The sequence below is a fragment of the Ricinus communis genome, chromosome 4 (genome assembly GCF_019578655.1).
Source record: "Ricinus communis isolate WT05 ecotype wild-type chromosome 4, ASM1957865v1, whole genome shotgun sequence".
In the NCBI taxonomy this organism is placed as follows: domain Eukaryota; kingdom Viridiplantae; phylum Streptophyta; class Magnoliopsida; order Malpighiales; family Euphorbiaceae; genus Ricinus; species Ricinus communis.
Genome location: NC_063259.1, coordinates 12,029,802 through 12,049,902, shown reverse-complemented (window position 1 = coordinate 12,049,902; position 20,101 = coordinate 12,029,802). Strand labels below are relative to the sequence as shown.

At 32.2% G+C, this 20,101-nt stretch overlaps 1 protein-coding gene across 1 annotated transcript; it reads right to left on the bottom strand.

Moving 5' to 3' along the window:
- Positions 1 to 2,388: 2,388 nt before the first annotated feature.
- LOC8270555 (zinc transporter 1) lies at positions 2,389 to 19,507 on the bottom strand. The gene is made up of 3 exons (XM_048372621.1): positions 18,758 to 19,507; positions 17,867 to 18,016; positions 2,389 to 2,809 (listed from the first exon to the last, which is right to left on the bottom strand). The coding sequence occupies exons 1-3, from the start codon at positions 19,391 to 19,393 to the stop codon at positions 2,504 to 2,506; spliced, it is 1,092 nt and encodes a 363-aa protein (XP_048228578.1). The 5' UTR covers positions 19,394 to 19,507; the 3' UTR covers positions 2,389 to 2,503.
- Between the last annotated feature and the right edge of the window lie 594 nt (positions 19,508 to 20,101).

Here is a 20,101-nt window from a genome sequence, read left to right as displayed (position 1 = left end):
TTTTTAGATTTTTAAATAAATATTAATTAAATTCTTAAACTCTAAATTAGAATAATTAAACCCTTAAACTAAATAATATAGAACAATTAAACTCATTTATGCAGTTATTACTACTAAGGATAATTGTTTTTATTGATAATGCTACATAAAATGACAAGCAATAGCATAAAGACATCAAAATAAGTTCTATTTATTTTATATTTCTAATAAATAATACAAAAATTAAAATAATTATTTCAACAAAAAAAACATAAACTCTAGGTATAAGAAATGAAGGAGTTAAGATAAAATCTAGGTGTGAAAAATGAAAGGATTTTATTTTCTTTTTTGTTAAAATTATAATTTTTTTTATTTTAAGGGTTTAATTATTCCATCTTATAATCTAAGGGTTATTCGTACTTTTTGCTAAAATAGTTCACACCAAAAGTAACAAAAATGCATAAACGGACTTAATTATTCCGTAATATTTAGTTTAAAGGCTTAATTATCTCAACTTAAAATAAATAGTTAAATATAATAAAAGACCAATAACTATATATTGTTACTAATTTACTATATCTGTTATGCTTTCTTTATTTTTTTATAGCTATTAAATTTTAAAATTAATAAAATAAAATAATATTAAATATTTATTAAAATAAAATAATAGCTAAACAAAATTATTCTCTTATAATATAATATATTTTTAATTAAGATAAAGTATTTAGTTAAAAATATAGGTCATATAATTATTAATACAATTAAATTGCTAGTTAATAATGAAATAAGCAATAATGAGAATCTAAGTTATGTAAAAAGAAATTGTGAAATGGAGCAATTCTTTGATTACAGAAAGATGTGATTAAAGTTAATAGAGCTAATTAGAATATTACTACTGTTAGTGTAGGTTGTAGGATTTTCCATTTTCAATTTTATTTTTATAGGCTTCCATTAAATATATTTTTAACAAATTTATATTTTTTTCAACTTTAATTATATAAGAATTCTACCTATTTTCTAGACTGTAATATTTACATGGCCTTTATAATTAAAGGATCTTATGTGGTTGTCCAGTGGCCTACCAAATAATAATTTAAGCACTATTATTTATTATTATATTTTTATTTTATCAAAAAATAAATTTAAGCACTACTATTTATTATCATTATTTTTTTATCAAAAAAATTAAGTTATTAAAAAACTAAATTAAATAATCTTAACAATATTATTATAAATTTGATTATCCCATCTCTCTTATGTGTATATGGTTTACATAAAAAGAAGCGTTAATTGCAAAAGAACTCTCTACCTTTGGCGTTTTTCTCAATTTAATCATGTGTTTTAATTGTAACAATGTCATGCGTGACATTATCCATTTTGTCAAATCGATACATAAATGAAATTTCCGGTGAAGTTTATTCCACGTGGCTGCCGGCGCTCTGGTAACTTAAACACGTAGAAACAGTGTGTTTTAAAGCAAAAGCAGAAATGTTGCGTTTTGCCCTATAGAAACGGTGCGTTTTTTGTTGCAAATTTTGAAATAAATGGATAAAAAGGTTTAAAAGTGCAAAACCCAATTGCTTAGCAAAAAATATAGCAACTGCTAGAGGCACACCTTCTACTTTCCAGTATTGATTTGATAGTAGATCCCTGCTTTCCAATTAAATTAATTGCTTGTGAAGACGCAACTAGTAACCTTACTGAAGAAAATGCAGCACCAGCAACAGCTGAACCCGTTGCATCACCCTCACCAGCAGATGGACCACTAACACGTTTGAACACTCTTAACACTGCATCTATTGCAGGAGACAGTGCGGCTTCTGGCTCCTCTTTTCCAGATATCAAAACGATGCGATCAGAGATAGAGGGAGGGCCATCAAGGATGCGAATGCGGGCGCGAGTTTCAATGCACATCTGTTTTATGAGTTCTCCTTTACGACCAATAATGCTTCGTACTTTGGCCACCGGGACAATTAGTCTGTAGACGTTGTCTCCTGGCCATCCTGGCCACTTTCCCTCTGTTTGGGTTTGCCCTTCCCCTCCTTCCCTGCCTCGGACATCTTACTTTGTAATTGTAATTGTAATAACAAATTGCTAATCGCCTTGGGTTGGTTACTGCTTCTCTAGTCTCTCCTTTACTTTCCTTTTGTTTGATGCACACACATCATAGGGATTTAGGGCATATGAAGCACGATGCATTTGGGAACAAGTATCTTCAATTTAATATGTGAAAAACGCACCGTTTCTATAGGGCAAAACGCAGCATTCCTGCTTTTGCTTTAAAACGCACCGTTTCTACGTGTTTAAGTTACCAGAGCGCCAGCAGCCACGTGGAATAAATTTCACCGGAAATTTCATTTATGTATCGATTTGACAAAATTGATAATGTCGTGCATGACATTGTTACAATTAAAAACACATGATTAAATTGAGAAAAACGCCAAAGGTCGAGAATTCTTTTACAATTAACCCTAAAAAGAACTACAAAAATCTAAAGGGATATTTGTATATACCCAAAATTAATTCATGCCCATTTGGCTAGTACTGACATACAACCAGCCCCTAGGAGAAGTGAAGCATTTGCACCTAATTGAATCATGAAATTGGTTTGCATCCTTGGGCTCATGAAATCTGCTGCTAAGATGTCAACGAGTGCCATATAAATCAATATCCCAGCTGAGGCTGAGTTGAAAATCCCTTCAACAATTAGAGCTGTGGGACTATTCTCTTTGTAAACACTTGATATTGCAATCCCAATTGCTATCCCAATTGGAGTTGTCAGGGAGAAGAAAACTGCCATAATTGCTGTAGACCTTGATTTGAATTTTGCCTGAAGAGATATGCAACCAAAAATCAATCATCTCATGTAAATATACCAAAAAGAATAGAATGCATTGCCACGATGAGTTGTTAAAGAAAAAGACGTCACTTTAAAAAGACCATTGAAAGATCTGTTTGAAATTGTGGCTGGGTGTCGAAAAAGAGCACGTTCGTTTTATTTTGAGAATAAGCAGCCTACAGAAGCACGGTTGTAGCTTACAGCAAAAGATTCAAGTTCATCTAAGTAGGTTACAGGCTAGTTGGTATACTATATATGAATAAGCTTCATGTATGACCTTCCTAACTTATTGAATCACTCATTTTTCACATTTCTTTCATTTAGTAAGATGGTATTAGAGCAGCGGGAAAAGATCTAGATGTTGGGCGGTTATTTTTTCTTTCACTTTTTTGCACTTTCTCTTTGACCAAACAGATAGTTTTCATACCCATCCTTCAATCTCTTGCTCATTCTTCGTGAGAATTACATCAATTGATTGTTTTTCTTCTTATTTCACTTTTTCAGATATTACTGTGTAATCATGGTGGAACAATCATTTACTTCTATTAATACTCTCGATGATTCCTCATCTCCATTTTTCCTTCATCCAAGTGAAAATCACAGTTCAGTCATCGTTTCACCTGAACTGACTACTGAAAATTTTACTTCAATCTTTTCTACTACCTGTTTCAATCAGAAATAAGTAAGGATTCTTGGATGGATCAAAGAAACCTTCACATGATGATCCTTCTTATTTGGCTTGGAATCGTTGTAACAGTTTGACTGTTGCTTGGTTGCTTCGATCCATTTCACCTCCTATAGCTTCTACTGTTTTCCATATGGAAAATGCAAGTCAAATCTGGGGAAAGTTAAACCAGAGCTTCTCTCAACCTGATTATTCTCGAATCTGTCACTTTCAGCATTTGTTATCATCCATTACTCAAGATAACAAATCTGTTGACTCTTATTTCATAGAGCTTAATGGAGTTTGGGAGGAATTAAGGAATTTCAGGCCTCTTTATTAATGTGTGTGGCCAATGCAATAATGAATGCTTTCAAGTTTATGTGGAAACTCAGCAGAAAGATTTTGTATTCAAGTTTCTAAATGGTTTAAGTGAATCCTTTCAAGCCTTGAGATCTCAAATCATCTTGATGAAGCCACTCCCTACACTAGACCAGGTGTACAATATGGTCCTTGGAGAAGAAACTCAACAAAGTCTTTTTGCAAACTCAAAACTTTGGAGAAGAATCTGCAATGGCTGTTAAGAAGGCAAAATCTGATATGAAACATACACATTGTGGTAAAGTGGGGCATCTCAAGGCTCAGTGTTACAGATTAATTGGTTTTCCAGCGGATTTTAAATTCATAAAAGGCAAAAATGCACACACACACACGCTACTAACCAAGTGACTACAGGGACTGAGGCTCAGAATGTTTTGGTAGAAACATCTAATTCATTTCAACAGTTGTAGCTTAACAATGATCAAGTTCAGAAACTGTTAGCCATCCTGAATGAACCTAGCTGTCATGTTAACCTTCCCTCCACATCATTCAACACTAATCATATGACCAACATGGCAGGTATTTGCTCATCCAAAGTCTTTTCCACTAACTTGGCAAAGATTCATGCATCAACATGGATTCTAGATATAGGTGCTAGATATCATATAATCTGTGCACTTTATCATTTTTTTACATATCAATCAGTACAAAAATTATTTGTTTCTCTTTCTAATGGTACTAGAGTTCAGATTACTCATGTAGGCTCAGTCAGGCTCAACTCTCATATTCTTTTGCATTAAGTCTTGTTCATTCCTTCTTTTCATTTCAATTTAATTTTTGTCAGTAAATTGGCATCTCATCAATCCATTAGCCTCACTTTTCTTGCTACACATCGTGTACTCTAGGACCTCTCATCCAAGATGATGATTGGACTGGCACAAATGAATAAAAGCCTTAACTACTTTTAAAGACCTTCGGAAGGTTGTTCTGTTAATTCTTCCTCAAATCTCATCTTTGGAGATTCTCTTGACACTTAGCATCATAGGCTGGGGAGCATTAATATTCAAGTTTTTCTTTCGTTGAAGCATATCATCAACTAGTTTAGCTAATGCTCAATCATGTATGACATGTCCTTCAGCAAAACTCAAAAGAAAACCATTTCATATTTCTGATGATAAGTCTACTACTTTATATGATCTTATCCATATGGATATTTAGGGCCCTTATGCTTAGAATGATCTTAATAAGAACCACTATTTTCTCTCTATTATTGATGAATATAGCACATGTACTTGGATTTTTCTAATGAAACATAAAATAGAAGTTGCTTCTCTTGTGCAGTATTTTTATGCCTTTGTGCTCAATCAATTTCATATTTCAATTAAAACCATTCGAATAGATGAAAGGTATTGTACATCAAGTTTCATGCCCTTACGCTCAACAATAGAATGAAGTTGTAGAACGTAAGCATCGGCACATTCTTAATGTGGCTCGATCCCTTCTTTTCCATGCTTATTTACCTTTATGTTTCTGGGGGGATGTTGTTTCAACAACAGTTTACTTAATCAACAGAACACCAATACCTTTACTAAAACACAAAATACCATATAAACTTCTTTTTCATAAAGCCATATCCTATGATCATCTCAAACCATTTGGTTGTTTATGCTTTGCTATTAATAACACCAATTACAAAACCAAATTTGACCTAAAGGCTCGAAAGTGTATCTTCTACGATACCCTCAAGGAGTTTAAGAATATAGACTCTTTGATATAAATTCCAGGCAGTTCTTCATGATCATTGGAAAGCTGCTATAAAGGATGAATTAGATGCTCTCATTCAAAATAACACTTGGTCTCTAGTGTTGGCGTGAGTCATTATGGTCTCTTGTTATAGAATGTACAGGTGTAAAGATCTCTTAATTCAGGAGTCAACCACAAGTTTAGCCTTAGATTTTGTTATGTCCAAAAAAAAATACTCACCTGTAATCTCTCCATCCACCTGTATATATTGGAAATAAACCAATGAAATTATAGACTACATTTTGACATTGTATCAAAGCAAGATCTTGGGTTTCCTATGAACTAATCTGGTCAAGAAACTCAAATCACTTAAAAACCATGGAAGACCCTACAAAATTGACAGCACCATTCATTGATTCCATGACAGCGCCAATAAGCATCAAGTTAGATGGCTCTAACTATGCTTTATGGTCCCAGGTTATTGAGATTTATATCTCAAGCAAAGATAAACTGGGATATATCAATGGGGACTTCCCACATCCATCAGAAACAGATCCATCCTTTCGGAAATGGTGAATTAAGAACGCCATTGTTAAAGGGTGGTTAATTAACTCAATGAAATCCTCCTTAGTAGGGAACTTCATTCAGTTCACCACGGCCAAGCAGGTTTGGGATTCTATCGCTACGACATACTTTGACGGATCTGACTTGTCACAAGTATATGATCTCCGACGACGTGTACCTCGAATGCGGCAAAGGAGAGGACCCATCGAGAAATATTATAATGATTTACAAGGGCTATGGCGAGATATTGGATTTCATCGTCCAAATCCAATGGAATGTGCAACAGACATACAAAAATATAACTCTCTTCTACAAGAAGAAAGAGTTTATACCTTTTTAGATGGGTTAGATGACAGACTGGACAATGTTAGAAGTGATGTTGTAATACTCAAAATTTTCCTTTAATAATGATAATATTAATAATAATTAATAAATGAATTTTATTTAAATTAATTCTACTTTATTTTTATTTGGTTTAAATTGAAATGATTTAAATAGAATTTTAATACTAAACAAATAAGAGAATTATTTTCTATATCCAATTAGTTTGATTTTTAAAAAATTAATTAAGTATATTTTTTAGAAAATGGATTATATTTTCATTCATTCAATTTTTTCCCAAAATAAATATATAAATTAATTTCTATATTGAAAATTATGAAAGAATTAGTAAAGGATATTTTATAAAAGAATTATTAGGAAAAAGGGCATTTTAATTAGCTAATGGTGTTAAATTTTAATTGAAAATATTTAGCAAATTGATTAATTAAATTAATTGTGTGTTAGGGAATTAATTGAAAATTTATTTAGGAATAAGGATTTAAAATATAATTTTATTAATATGAGGTTTTAATGAAAATTTGTATGTTTGATATTTTTGTAATTAAATATATCAACAAGGGCTTTTTGGTAATTTTACATTTAAAAGCAAGGGTAAATATGTAATTATATATTTTCAATAATTCTGTTTTGGCCCAAATTAAATAGCTAGGGGCTTAATTAAAAAGCTAAAGAAAAGTTTAAGGGTTAATTGAAAATTTTGCAGGACAATTGTTAGTAATTAAAAAAGTTGAGAGACTAGGATTGGCTTGAGGGACCAAATATCGATAATGAAAAAAAAGAAAAGAAGAAAAGAAGAAGGAAGAAGCGGATGTCGGGAGAGGGGAGCTAGGATTGGCTTCCATGGCAGATGGGGATTGCGTTAAATGCGAGGCCATGAGGCCGAAGTGCAAGGCCGAGCTCGGTGGAGGAGGCGGTAGCAACTCCGAAGGCGTCAGGTGGCAGCAAATAGGCGGAATGGGGGCAGCAGCTTCTCGCCGTCGTTGTGGTCATCTCCGGCAGCCATTTTAGGTGGTTCTGGTCTCAAAATGACCAGCAACCGGTGAGCTTTCATCTTTGCCCATCATCTCCCCTTGAGGCTGTCGGAATTGCAAGATCCAACAAAGTGAAAAGAGTTAGGGCAACCGGCATTTTCTAGCTTTTTCGGTGAGATCCAGCAAGGGATGGATGATCGGAGGGTATATCCGGACTCTCCTCAGCTCAAGCTTTCCAATGGCACCGGTTTCGTGGCGATCGGACTTCGTTTGAAAATCAACGGCCGAGATTGTCCGTAAATCTCTCCGGATGATCGGGGGTCGGATCGAAAGATCGGAAGCTGGGATCGTCATCAGCACATCGTTTCAAGTCTGTTGGTGTGTTCGGATCGTCGATCGGACTTTGACGGCTGAAAGCGAGTCGACCGAGCAATCAAGCGTCACGGTAATTCTCTGGCTCGTTGATTTTAGAATTTATTGGTAGAATTTATGTGTTTTTTTGTGATGTTGATTATTAGAAAAATTATGTGAAGTTCATTAGTTAAAATAAATAGTTTGTCAGACTATCTGCCATTAGTCGTGATTTGCGATGTGTGGCGAAGTCGACAAAAATAGTGAAGTCTTAGGAACCCGACTCCCATTAAAATAAATTGTTGAAGTTCTAAAGTGTTTTCTAGCAGGTCCTAGACCCGTTTTACCGGGGGGGAGGGGTAAACGTTCGTGTTTAGGGGAGGTTCTGCCAAATTTTTGGTAGAATTTACCCGAGTCACATTTTTTAGACAGTCAGTCCTAGGAATCTAGACCTAGGGTTAATTGTCAAATGTTTCAATGCTATTGATTAAATTATTTTCTGTGATTAGATAATTTGTCAGTTCGGCTCGCTCCACCCGAGGCATCGGAGCAGAGGTAGGAGGTCGTCAGATCTGTGAGTTAAAGTCATATATCTGTTATGCATATGTCATGCACAGATTTTAAATAGCAATTGTGATTAATTGATTATAGATTTAAATTATTCATTTATTTACTATTCATATATATCATTTTCTTCATCATTGATTTTATTATTACATGATGACTCGGGATGGGACGGCTATAGAACATGCTATTTGATGAGTTGCACTGGTATGAATTAGAGACAGAAAATAAAGAGGTAAAGGTTTGTAAATTCTTAAAAAGGTAAATTTAGGACTTGTCCTGGTCGAGCATTGCTCTCTAGGCTGAGTAGAGTGAGTTTGCCGGAGTAAAGGTCCCTGGTCGAGCATTGCTCTCTTGGCGCCGGCTTATTTGGAAACCTAAGTGACCAGACTGGAGTTAAGGATCCTGGTCGAGCTTCGCTCTCTAGGCGCCAGTCTTATTGGAGTAAGAGAGCCGAAAGGCTAAGACTGATAGTGATAATTAAGTGACCGAACTGGAGTTAAGGACCCTGGTCGAGCTTTGCTCTCTAGGCGCCAGTTCTGTTGGAATAAAAGAGTCGAGATGTTAGTGTTGGGATTAGGGTTCTACTGAAGTACTCTGTCCCGTAGTATGTGAAAGTTATTTTTTTATTAAGCATGGCATGACACGTATATTTTTGCATGACTTATTGTTTATTTCAAATTAAATAAATGTGTTATTGAAGTGTTTGAAATCATTTTTGGATATATGATTTTAACTCACTCTCGAGACTGACAGTCTCATTTTTACTGTTTTTCAGGTGATTGTTAGTCTTCCCGTAGTTCTCATCTAGCAACCCGACTCCTTCATCATCGGGTTGATGTAATTGATTTTGATATGCTTGACTTGTAAAATTTTAGATTTGGGTCTTGCTTAATTATGCTGGTAGACCGAATTAAATATGTAGAATTTGATGGTTAAGATTAATTGTGAATCAGTGCTTTAGACTGAGTCCGAATGTCAATTTGTTGAGTTAGTGAATGGTCAGGCTTACTACGAGATTTGGTGGCCTTACGCCTACCCATTCCCTAGTGCCGGTCATGGGCCCACAGGTTAGGTTATGACAGATGTTCTTCAGCTTAAGCCTTTTCCCACTATTGAGCAGACTTATGCATATGTCAGAAGGGAAGATACTCGCCAAGCTGTGATGGCACTGAAAGTGGAGAATGCATCTAGTGGTGTTATTCTAGTCACTAAAGGAACTAAATATGGTCAGCCATATCTAGTGAAGGGAGGGTTATCAACCAAATCTAAGGGTCATTCTAGTGGAGAAAAATGTACTCACTGTGGGAATACTAGGCACAATAGAGAAACATGCTTTAAGTTACATAGGTACCCAGACTGGTGGAATGAATTACAAGTCTGAAAAAAGCAAGGCACTACAACGACTACGAAAGCCATGGGTAAAGCTATTGTCGTCATTGTTGTTGAGCCTCAATTATCTCTTATTCCAACAATAGATCCTTCTATCATAAATATTAATAGAGGTGATTGTGGCCAAGTCCTTTACACCTCCAATGCTTCTAAAGATGATAACTAGATTATCGACTCCAGGGCTACACACCATATAACATCTTATTCTGGGGATTTTTCCCAGGTGATATCACCTTGGTGATTATGTATTACTAATGCTAATGGAGTCGCATATCCGATTACCAGAGCTGGCATCGTACCCATATCCCCTTCCCTATCTTTATCTCATACTCTTTTGATTCCATCTTTATCAAATAAACCGATGTCAGTAAATCAAGTTATTGAAGAACTTAACTATGTCGTATTAATGTATCCTAAATTTTGTCTTATACAGGATATTCTCAATAAGGAGATTATTGGGCGTGATACTAAAAGAAGGGGGTTGTACTACCTGGATGACTTCAGTTCCGGGAAAACGAATTACATGCACCATCAGGCCAACAGCAAAGAGAGGCAAATTTGGCTTTTACATCGTCAATTGGGACAACCATTATTTAGTTATCTGCAACACTTATTTCCAAATCATTTTTCACATTTACAAAATGTTGACTTTAAATGTGAGACATGTATTTTGGCTAAGAGCCATAGAGTTTCATATCCAACAAGTTTGAATAAAAGTGTTGTTCCATTTTCTTTAATACATTCAGATGTATGGGGGCCCTCTCCAATGCCTACTCTCTCTGGTTATCGTTGGTTTGTGATTTTTATAGATGACACTACTCGCATGACATGGCTCTATCACATGAAAACTAAAGATGAAGTATTCTCAATTTTTCAAGCATTTCATACCATGATACATACACCCAATTCTCAGCAAAAATACAAGTTCTACGAGTTGATAACGGAGGGGAGTTTATTAACCACCGATTTTGATCCTACTTCCAACTCCATGGCCTCCTCCATGAAATATCATGCTCATAAACCCCACAATAGAATGGAGTTGTGGAAAGGAAAAATCGTCATATCTTAGAGACTGCACGAGCTTTACTTCTTGAAACACATGTACCTCGTTGCCATTAGGATGATGCAGTTGCCACTATAGTATGCTTGCTGAATCGAATGCCTTCTAAAGTCTTAGATTTTAAAACTCATTTGCAGGTCATATCTAATTATGTTTCTTTGCCTATAATTCTTATGCTTCCTCCAAGGATTTTTGGTTGCGTTGCATATGTTCACCTCCACAAGAACCAACGCACTAAGTTGGATCCTTGTGTCGTTCGGTGTGTATTTCTGGGTTATGGATCTCAAAAGAAAGGGTATAAATGCTTTGACCTAAAAACTGGTCACATATATGTTACCATGGATGTGACATTCCTTGAAACTGAATCATCCTTTCAACAAGCAAATCTCATTCAACTTTCTAGGAGGAGCATTTAGATGAAAAGTTGAATTGGTTAGTGACTGTAGATGATACGACACTTAGAAATGAATCACTTCTAAGGGATGAGACACCAACCAGAATTGAAGTTGAAAGTGGTGAAATAGAACTTCGACCAAGTTTTGATGGTGATAATGCTCATGATAGTGGACAACTTGAAAATGGAGAAGTACTTACACCTCAACTTGCAAATGAAATGTCTATCGCCTCTTTCTCAGTACCTGAAGCATCATCTCATGTTGAGGATATTCTTGAGGTAAGCTCTTCTACCACTCACCCATATCCTAACACCTTGGATACTTTTACTGGATATGTTTTTTACCTTTCAGGCACAATCGTGGGAAACCATCAAATAAATATACTCCAGATGAAAAGAGAGAAAGTCCAAGTATCCGGTTGAGAATTATGCATGTACTGAGGTACTACCTAAACCTATAAAGATATTGTTAAAGAAGTGTTAAAGAAGCTCTTACAGATCCAAAGTGGGCACAAGTTGTACAAGATGAGCTATAAGCCTTACAAAACAACAATACTTGGAGGTTGGTTCCAATACCGGAAGGAAAAAGGATGCAAGTGGATTTTCTCTATAAAGTATACAACTGATGGATCAATTGATCGTTACAAGGCTAGGCTCGTAGCGAAGGGATTCACACAAACATATGGCATAGACTACTCAGAGACTTTCTCACCAGTTGCTAAGTTGAATACTGTTAAAGTTTTGTTATCTCTTACAGCAAATTTAGATTGGCCAATACACCAACTTGATGTGAAAAATGCATTTCTTCATGGTGATCTTGAAGAGGAAGTATACATAAGCTTATCACCCGGGTATACAGTATCGTCCGATGCTAAGTTTGTATGCAAGTTGGAGCGGGCATTTATGGATTGAAACAACCACCTCGGGCATGGTTCGGCCGTTTCAGTTCTGCTATGAAAAAATATGGGTTTCACCAAAGTAATTCAGACCATCCACTCTTTTTAAAGCATCGACAAGGAAAAGTTACGGCCTTAATTATTTATGTCGATGACATGATTATCACTGGAGATGACTTAAATGAAATCTCTAGACTAGAAAAGCAACTATCAACCGAATTTGAAATGAAGAACTTGGGAGATCTTAAGTATTTTTTGGGGATAGAAGTAGCAAGGTCACGAAGAGGCATATTTCTTTCTCAAAGAAAATATGTGTTGGACCTTTTATCAGAAGTAGAATTACTATAATGTAAACTAGTAGATACCCCAATTATTCAGAATCATGGACTTGGAATGTATGAAGATCAAGTGTCAGCTGATAAAGAAAGATACCAGAGACTAGTGGGTAAATTGATTTATCTGTCTCACGCTCACCCCGACATCGCCTATGTTGTGAGTATGGTGAGTCAATTCATGTATCGTCCTAGTAAGGATCATATGGATGCAGTTGTTTGTATTTTCCTATTTGAAAGGCTCACAGGAGAAAGGCTCATGTTCACCAAAAATGGTCATCTGGATGTTGAAGGATACATGGACTCAGATTGGGCAAGAAATCATGGATAGAAAGTCTACTTTGGGTTACTTCACCTTTGTAGGAGAAAATTTAGTTACATGGAAGAGCAAAAGCAAAAAGTTGTAGCATTATCTAGTGTCGAAGCTGAATTCAGGGTATGGCTAAAGAATTGTGAGCTTCTTTGGCTTCGCAGGTTACTAATAGAATTGGGACTTGGTCCTAACTCTGAAATGAACCTATTTTGTGATAACAAGGCTGCCATCGATATATCTCATAACCCCATTCAACATGTTCGTACAAAGCATATGGAAGTGGATAGGCATTTCATAAAATATAACCTTGAGGAAAAAATCATTCAGTTCCCATTTGTAAAATCAGAAGACCAGCTGGCAGATATTCTCACAAAGGTTGTATACAGTAAGAATTTTCATAACTCACTTAACAAGTTGGGTGTTAGAGACATCTAGGCACCAACTTGAGGGGGAGTGTTGGCATGAGTCATTATGGTCTCTTGTTATAGAATGTACAGGTGTAAAAATCTCTTAATTTAGGAATCAACCACAAGTTTAGCCTTAGATTTCATTATGTCTAAAAAAAATACTTACCTGTAATCTCTCCATCCACCTGTATATATTGGAAATAAACCAATGAAATGATATATGAAATTATAGACTACTTTTTGACATCTAGTTCCTTTACCACAAAGTAAGAAGTGTGTAGGATGCAAATGGGTTTTAGAACTAAGTTTCTGTCTGATGGTAGCATTAACAAACATAAAGTTCGATTAGTTGCAAAGGGCTATACTTAACGAGAGGGTTTTAATTACATAGAAACATTCAGTCTTATGACCAAACAAACAATTATTAGAGTAAAGCCTTGGAAGCTATTTTTAATTGGTCATTAGCTCAATTAGATATTAGCAATGCATTTCTAAATAGTGATTTGCATGAGGAAGTCCATATGCAGATTCCTTTGGGTTATCATTTTCAAGGGGTTTTGGCAGCATCATTTAAAAAAGATGACAATATGGTATGCAAACTACAAAAGTCCCTTTATGGTTTAAAGCAAGCATCAAAGTAATATAACACTAAATTTACAGAATGTCTCGTAAGGTATGAATATGTTTAAATTCGAAATCTGATTACTCCTTGTTTACTAAACATTCTATCAGAGGTTTTATTGCTCTCTTAGTGTATGTTGATGACATTGTTATAACAAGCAATAAAAATGATCTTATTGAAGAGCTCAAAGCTATTCTAAAAACACATTTCAAACTAAATATTTAGGCAAGTTGAAACATTTATTGGGCTTAGAAATTGCAAGATATCGGAAAGGTATTTTAATATATCAAAGAAAGTATACCTTAGGATTATTGCAGGAGTTTGGTTAGTTAGGCTGCAAACCTAGTAGAATTCCATTGGAATTGAATCATAAAATGGTTGACATAGATGTTGATTTATTGAGAAATTCTAGTATGTACAGACAGTTAATTGGTAAGTTATTGTACTTAACCTTAACTAGACCAGATATTTCATATGTTGTTCATGTGCTTTCCTAATTCATGGATAAACTTGCAAAGGTTCATTTGGAGGCAGCATTTAAGATTCTTAGATATATCAAGAGTTCTCCAGGTCAAGGCATACTTTTATAAGCTAGCCAAAGTTAGAACTAAAGGCATTCACTGATAGTGATTAGCCAAGCTGTGAAAAGACCAAGAGATCTATGATAGAGTATTGTATTCTTATAGGCAATTTATTAGTAAGTTAGAAATTAAAGAAGCAAAACACTGTGTCAAGGAGTTTAGCTAAGTCAGAGTATAATGCAATGGCAGTTACCACAAGTGAAGTTATTTGGTTGGTTTATCTAGGGTAAATTGTCAGCTAGTACCAATTCTTTGGACCATATTTTAAATTGATATCAATACTTTAATTTGAATATAATTGGTATCCAAACTACATGAAAGTATATCAATCTAGAGTAGCTCTCCAATTTTCGGCCAATTGATGCTGATTTGACAATCTGAGGAACTATATTCCATTTAATTCTCCGCCTCAGCATGTGCCATGTCATAAATGTCAGTCCAATCAGCCAGCGGGTCCTACTCCCTAACTTTTTCTAATGACATGGCACATGCCGAGGCGGAGAATTAAACGGAATATACCTCATCAGATTACCAAATCAGCATTAATTGGCCAGAAATTGGAAAGCTGCCCTAAATTGATATACTTTCTTGTAGCTTGGGTACCAATTAAATTTAAATTAAAGTATTAATATCAATTTGAAATATGGTCCAAATGATTGGTATCAACTGGACAATTTACTCATTTATCTACTTAAAGACTTTAAATTAGACTTGAGCAAAGTTGCTGACTTATATTGTGATAATATTTCTATTTTGTATATTATTTAAAATTTTATTTTTCATGAAAGAACCAAATATATAAAATTGGATTGTTATTTTATTTGAGAAGAAATACTGTCAGGATTGATTAAACTAGAATATCTAAAGACTATAGAGCATCTGGCAGATGTCTTTACGAAGTCGCTCTATCCAACTCAATTTGAATATTGAGGAGCACTGTGAGAATAAGCAGCCTAGAGAAGCACAACTGCAACTTACAGTAGAAGATTCAAGTTCATCTAAGTCGGTTACAAGCTGGACTTATAAATGACAAGTGGCAGAATTTGATTGAAGCATTTTAGGGCAAGTGGTTAGTTTTTTTCTTCAGTAGCTAGCTGGTATACTGTATATATATGTAAGCTTCATGTACAATTTTCCTAACTTATTAAATCACTCATTTTTCACATTTCTTTCATTTAGTAAGATTATTTAGTAGACATTTTTTTTAGGAAAAAACTTTATAGACTATTTTTGTTAAACTTTACCTATTTTTTTCTGAAAATAGTTTCAAAAGTTGAAATTATTTAAAAAAAAAACAAATTAAAAATCAGTCCATCTAAATGGGTTTTAGTATTTAACTAGAATGTGTGAGCTACTTGTAAATATATTCTTGATTATGTAATTATAAATATAATGTAAAAATTTATGATTTTTAAAAATAAAGTATTTATTTTCATAAAAAACAAGTGTATAATATATTTTTATTAAAATTTCAAATTCATACTAATTTGATAAAAGAAGTAGTAGCTAAATTAAAACTTGACTTGAGTTCTTAAGAGATTAGAAGTAGTATTAAGCATTTTAAATAAACGTTATAATATTTTGTAATTCTAGTTAAATTATTATTTTATTATTTTTTATCTTAAAAGTATTATATTAACTAATTTTTAATATTTTTATAACTTTATATTGTATTTAATTGAAATAAATCCTATTAAATTTCATAAAATTTATTTATGAATTTATAATTTATGTGTTTGATTGAAATAAAAGCTCATTTATAATTTTATATAATTAAATTTGTTGAAAAATAGTTGCAAATAAACTAAATTTTAAAAAATATATAGAATTTCTAAATAAATTCTACATTAGAAAGTCAATATATTTTATAGGGATAAGTACAAAAAAATATCCTGTGATTTTACTGTTTTACGATTTTAAGTATATCCTTTTCTTTTCTAGACAAAAAGAAGTATGTGACTATAAATCGTGATTAATAAAAGGTATTTTGCTGTTAGAATTTTTTGACTTTGCAATGATATGGCCATTTTCACTATGATCAACCATCATTATCATGTTACTCGTATTTGATAATATAAGTTTAAAGCTTAATAACTTTTAAATTTAGTGTTTGACCATCAAATCACGATTTAAAAAGTTTCTAATATGATTATATCAATTTAACAGTTAAATAACGAAATTAACTCATATTTGATAATATGAGTTTAGAGCTTAACAACTCTTCAGTTCATTATTTGACCTTCGAATTGCGGTTTAAGAAGTCATTGATATGATTAGATCAATTTGATGGTCAAATAATAAAATTAGCTCATGTTTGATAACATAAGTTTAAAGCTTAACAAATCCTACTTTCATTATTTGATCGTCAAATTGTGGTTTAAAAAGTCAATAATCTAATTAGATAAATTTGATGATCAAATAATAAAATTGTGAATTATTAAGCTTTTAAACTCACATTATCAAATATGGGCAATATAATAATGATTGTTGATTGGAGTAAAAATAGCTAAATTCTTACGAATTGAAACTTTTTAATGACGAAATATTTTTTCTAACACAAATCGTAACCGCACATTTCTCTTTATCTTAAGAAGAAACATATAATTAAAGTTATAAATTATTAAAATTATAAAATATTTTTTATTTATCCCTAAATCAGAATACTAAAATATATTTCTTTAAACTTTACTATTTGTTATATTTTATTTTTCATTTTTTTATTTAATTTATTTCAAACAACATTCATTTTATTTCAAATGATTTCTATGGTTATTATTTAATATATAAATATAAAAATTGATTTATAATAAATTTTAAATAAAATTTATTTATAAATCTTAATAAATTTAAGTTATATAAGTTTAGTAAGACTATTAATCTTTTGACATTAAATTTATTTAATTTGTAATAGAGCTGGCACAAAGAAAGATAAAACCAAGGGAGCTGGTACAAAGAAAGATAAAACCAAGGAAATGACTTGTTAAAAAGCCAATATGAAGAAAATCATATGTAATACATCCTTATAAAGGAATATATAAATGTTATTTTTCTTTTGGTTGTATTTATAAAAATTACTAAAATTTACAAAACATAATTTTTTAAAATATATTTTGACAGTTATGATATATACACTTATTCTATAAATAATAATTAATAAAATTTAATTATAAAATAATATATAATATATAATATTATTTATTAATTATTATATTTTTATTAGTTAAATTACTAATAAAAAAATTTCATACGTTACGTGGGAACTTCACTTAATACAAATAGACAAATGTAGATAGTAAAGCTTTAGGACTTTATACGTTGTGTTATATAACTTTTAAGTTGAGTTGTTCTAATGATATTTCTTATTCCATTAATTAAGCAACAAGAAATGTTGTCATTGTGTCAACACTTTTCAAGGCAGTCATGAGATTCTATTTTGTTGACATGATTTGCAATAATTGAAAAATGAACCGTAAATTACAAAGTGGTCTCTAATAATAATGGGTAAATTTGAGCATTATTGGGTGGTGGCCCTACCTGAGATATGCAGCCGCCCAGTCCCATCCCCTCGAAAAATTGATGGAATGACAATGCTGCTAAGAGAGGCTTTACTGTTTCAGGACTCTGAGAAGCACCCAGAGATATTCCAATGATCACTGAATGAACTACAATCCCCAACTCCAACACCTTAACCAAAAGAAAACACCATTTATATGTATCTATCATATTATTTTTATTTAATAAATTAAAGTAATTTAAAGCATAGATTATTTTAAAGATAGTAAAATATTATTTTAATAAATTTAACGTAATTATATATTAAAAATTTAATTAAACTAAAAAAAGTTATTATCATTTTAAAGATAGTAAAATATTATTTTAATAAATTTAATATAATTATATATTAAAAATTTAATTTAATTAAAAAATTATTATCATTTTATTTATAAACTTTTAAATATTAGTATTGTATTGTTAATAATTAATATTATTCTAATTAAGTGACTTAATTTGGTTCATAAAAATAAAATTGCACTAGTTTGAATTCTTTTTATTCTTTTAATAAAAAACCGAATAAAAAAAATATTTATTCAGTTAATTAAAAAATCACAACCGTTACCAATTAATCGATAATAAGAGAAATTTAATAAGGTTTTTAATAAATTATTTTTATCGGAATAAAATATTTTGATTTAAATTTTGTAAGAAATTTGTAAATTCCTATGTAATGAATAAAAGAATCAATTATTTAATTAATTTTTTCTTAAAAAGAGAAAAATAAAAATATACCAACCAATTCAGTTAATTAATTTCTTAATTTGATTTCAATTGGTTCAGTTGGACCGGTTTTTTTCCCACCGTATCTGTCTGCAGGCATATCGGTCTTCTCAGAGAGAAAAGAAAAATAAAGAAAAAGTGTAATCTTACTTGTGATATAACTCGACGTCTAATTAACTCTGATAAATTTAAATCTTGAGTTGGGGAGACAGGACCATCTTCATGGCCATGAACAGCATGAGAGTGAGCATGGACATGACCGGACTGGTGCTGCCCATCATCAGTATTAGCTTTCTCTTCATCAGCATTTACTTGTGTATGCTTGCTAAAGTGCAGCCTCTTGTAAAACCCAGTTGCCAAAGAGTCCACTATTAATGTCCCAATAGCAGACACCATAGCAACAAACCCTGTGAAAGGAAAATTCCCCCATGGGTTCTGGTCAAGACATGGGGATGTCAAACTTTCAAAAGCCTCAGGCAGTATGTGAATGAAACCTGTTGATAGAATAACACCAGCAGCGAATGCTTTGATCATGAAAAAAATATCATTTTCAGGGCTTAGGGTTGGTATTTTCTTGCCCAGTATTGGCAGACCAACACCAATGGCACCAGCAACAAGGATTGAAGCTATTGAAGCTAGTTTATACTTGAGTGCTTCACTTTTATGATCCTGGTTTGTGTCTTTAACATCACAGGAACACTCACTGGAGGCTACAGTAGGGTGAAGAATGATCAAAAGAATTGTTATTTTCAAGATGTTGAAAGAAAAAGCTTGGGTATTAATCATGATGGAGAGAGAGAGATGGATGAGAAATAATATTATTTAGCAAAAAGAATTGTTGGAGATAGAAGTGATCTAGTTAGGTGGTATCTATAATTTTATGATACCCATAGAGCAGAAGATTTGATAAGAGTTCGTGCAAGCTGCGGGTAACAGACAACTTTATACTAATTATATGTTATTCCAACTAAATCTATATTTATATTTTTTAATTTTAATTATTTTTTCAACAAATATATATATTTACTATTTTTATAATATTTTGTTTAAATTTTATCAGAAAATAAAATCTAAATATATATTAAATTAAATTCAAAATTAAGAATATTTAAATATCAAAAATAATAAAATTTAAATATAGATTAAATTAAATTAAAAATTAAAAATATTTAATTGATTAATTTAATATAAATTCTTAAATATAAATATGCATTTAGCCTAAGTTCTTATTATTTTGATAAGATGATAGGCATTTTAATTATTTTATTAATTCATATATGAATTAGATTCATGTTAATTAATATGTTATCTTTTTAATACAAGGTTATTGTTTAATTAGGAAATTAATCCTATATGTTGTCTTTTAAAATAATAATTCATTAGACTAATGAGGAAATAAGTTAATCAAATATATAATATTTAAACATAAATTTATAATAAAAATCTGGAGTTTAATTTATTTATAATTTATTTATTTGGTAGGCTAAGAAACAA

What these genes read in the sequence shown, in the direction of transcription:
- LOC8270555 (XM_048372621.1), bottom strand. Translation starts at nt 19,393, where the DNA reads ATGATTAATACCCAAGCTTTTTCTTTCAACATCTTGAAAATAACAATT. An exon ending in GACGTCGAGTTATATCACAA is followed by an intron (nt 18,017 to 18,757) that starts GTAAGATTACAC and finishes CTTTTGGTTAAG; the next exon opens with GTGTTGGAGTTGGGGATTGT. An exon ending in TGGGCGGCTGCATATCTCAG is followed by an intron (nt 2,810 to 17,866) that starts GTAGGGCCACCA and finishes ATATCTCTTCAG; the next exon opens with GCAAAATTCAAATCAAGGTC.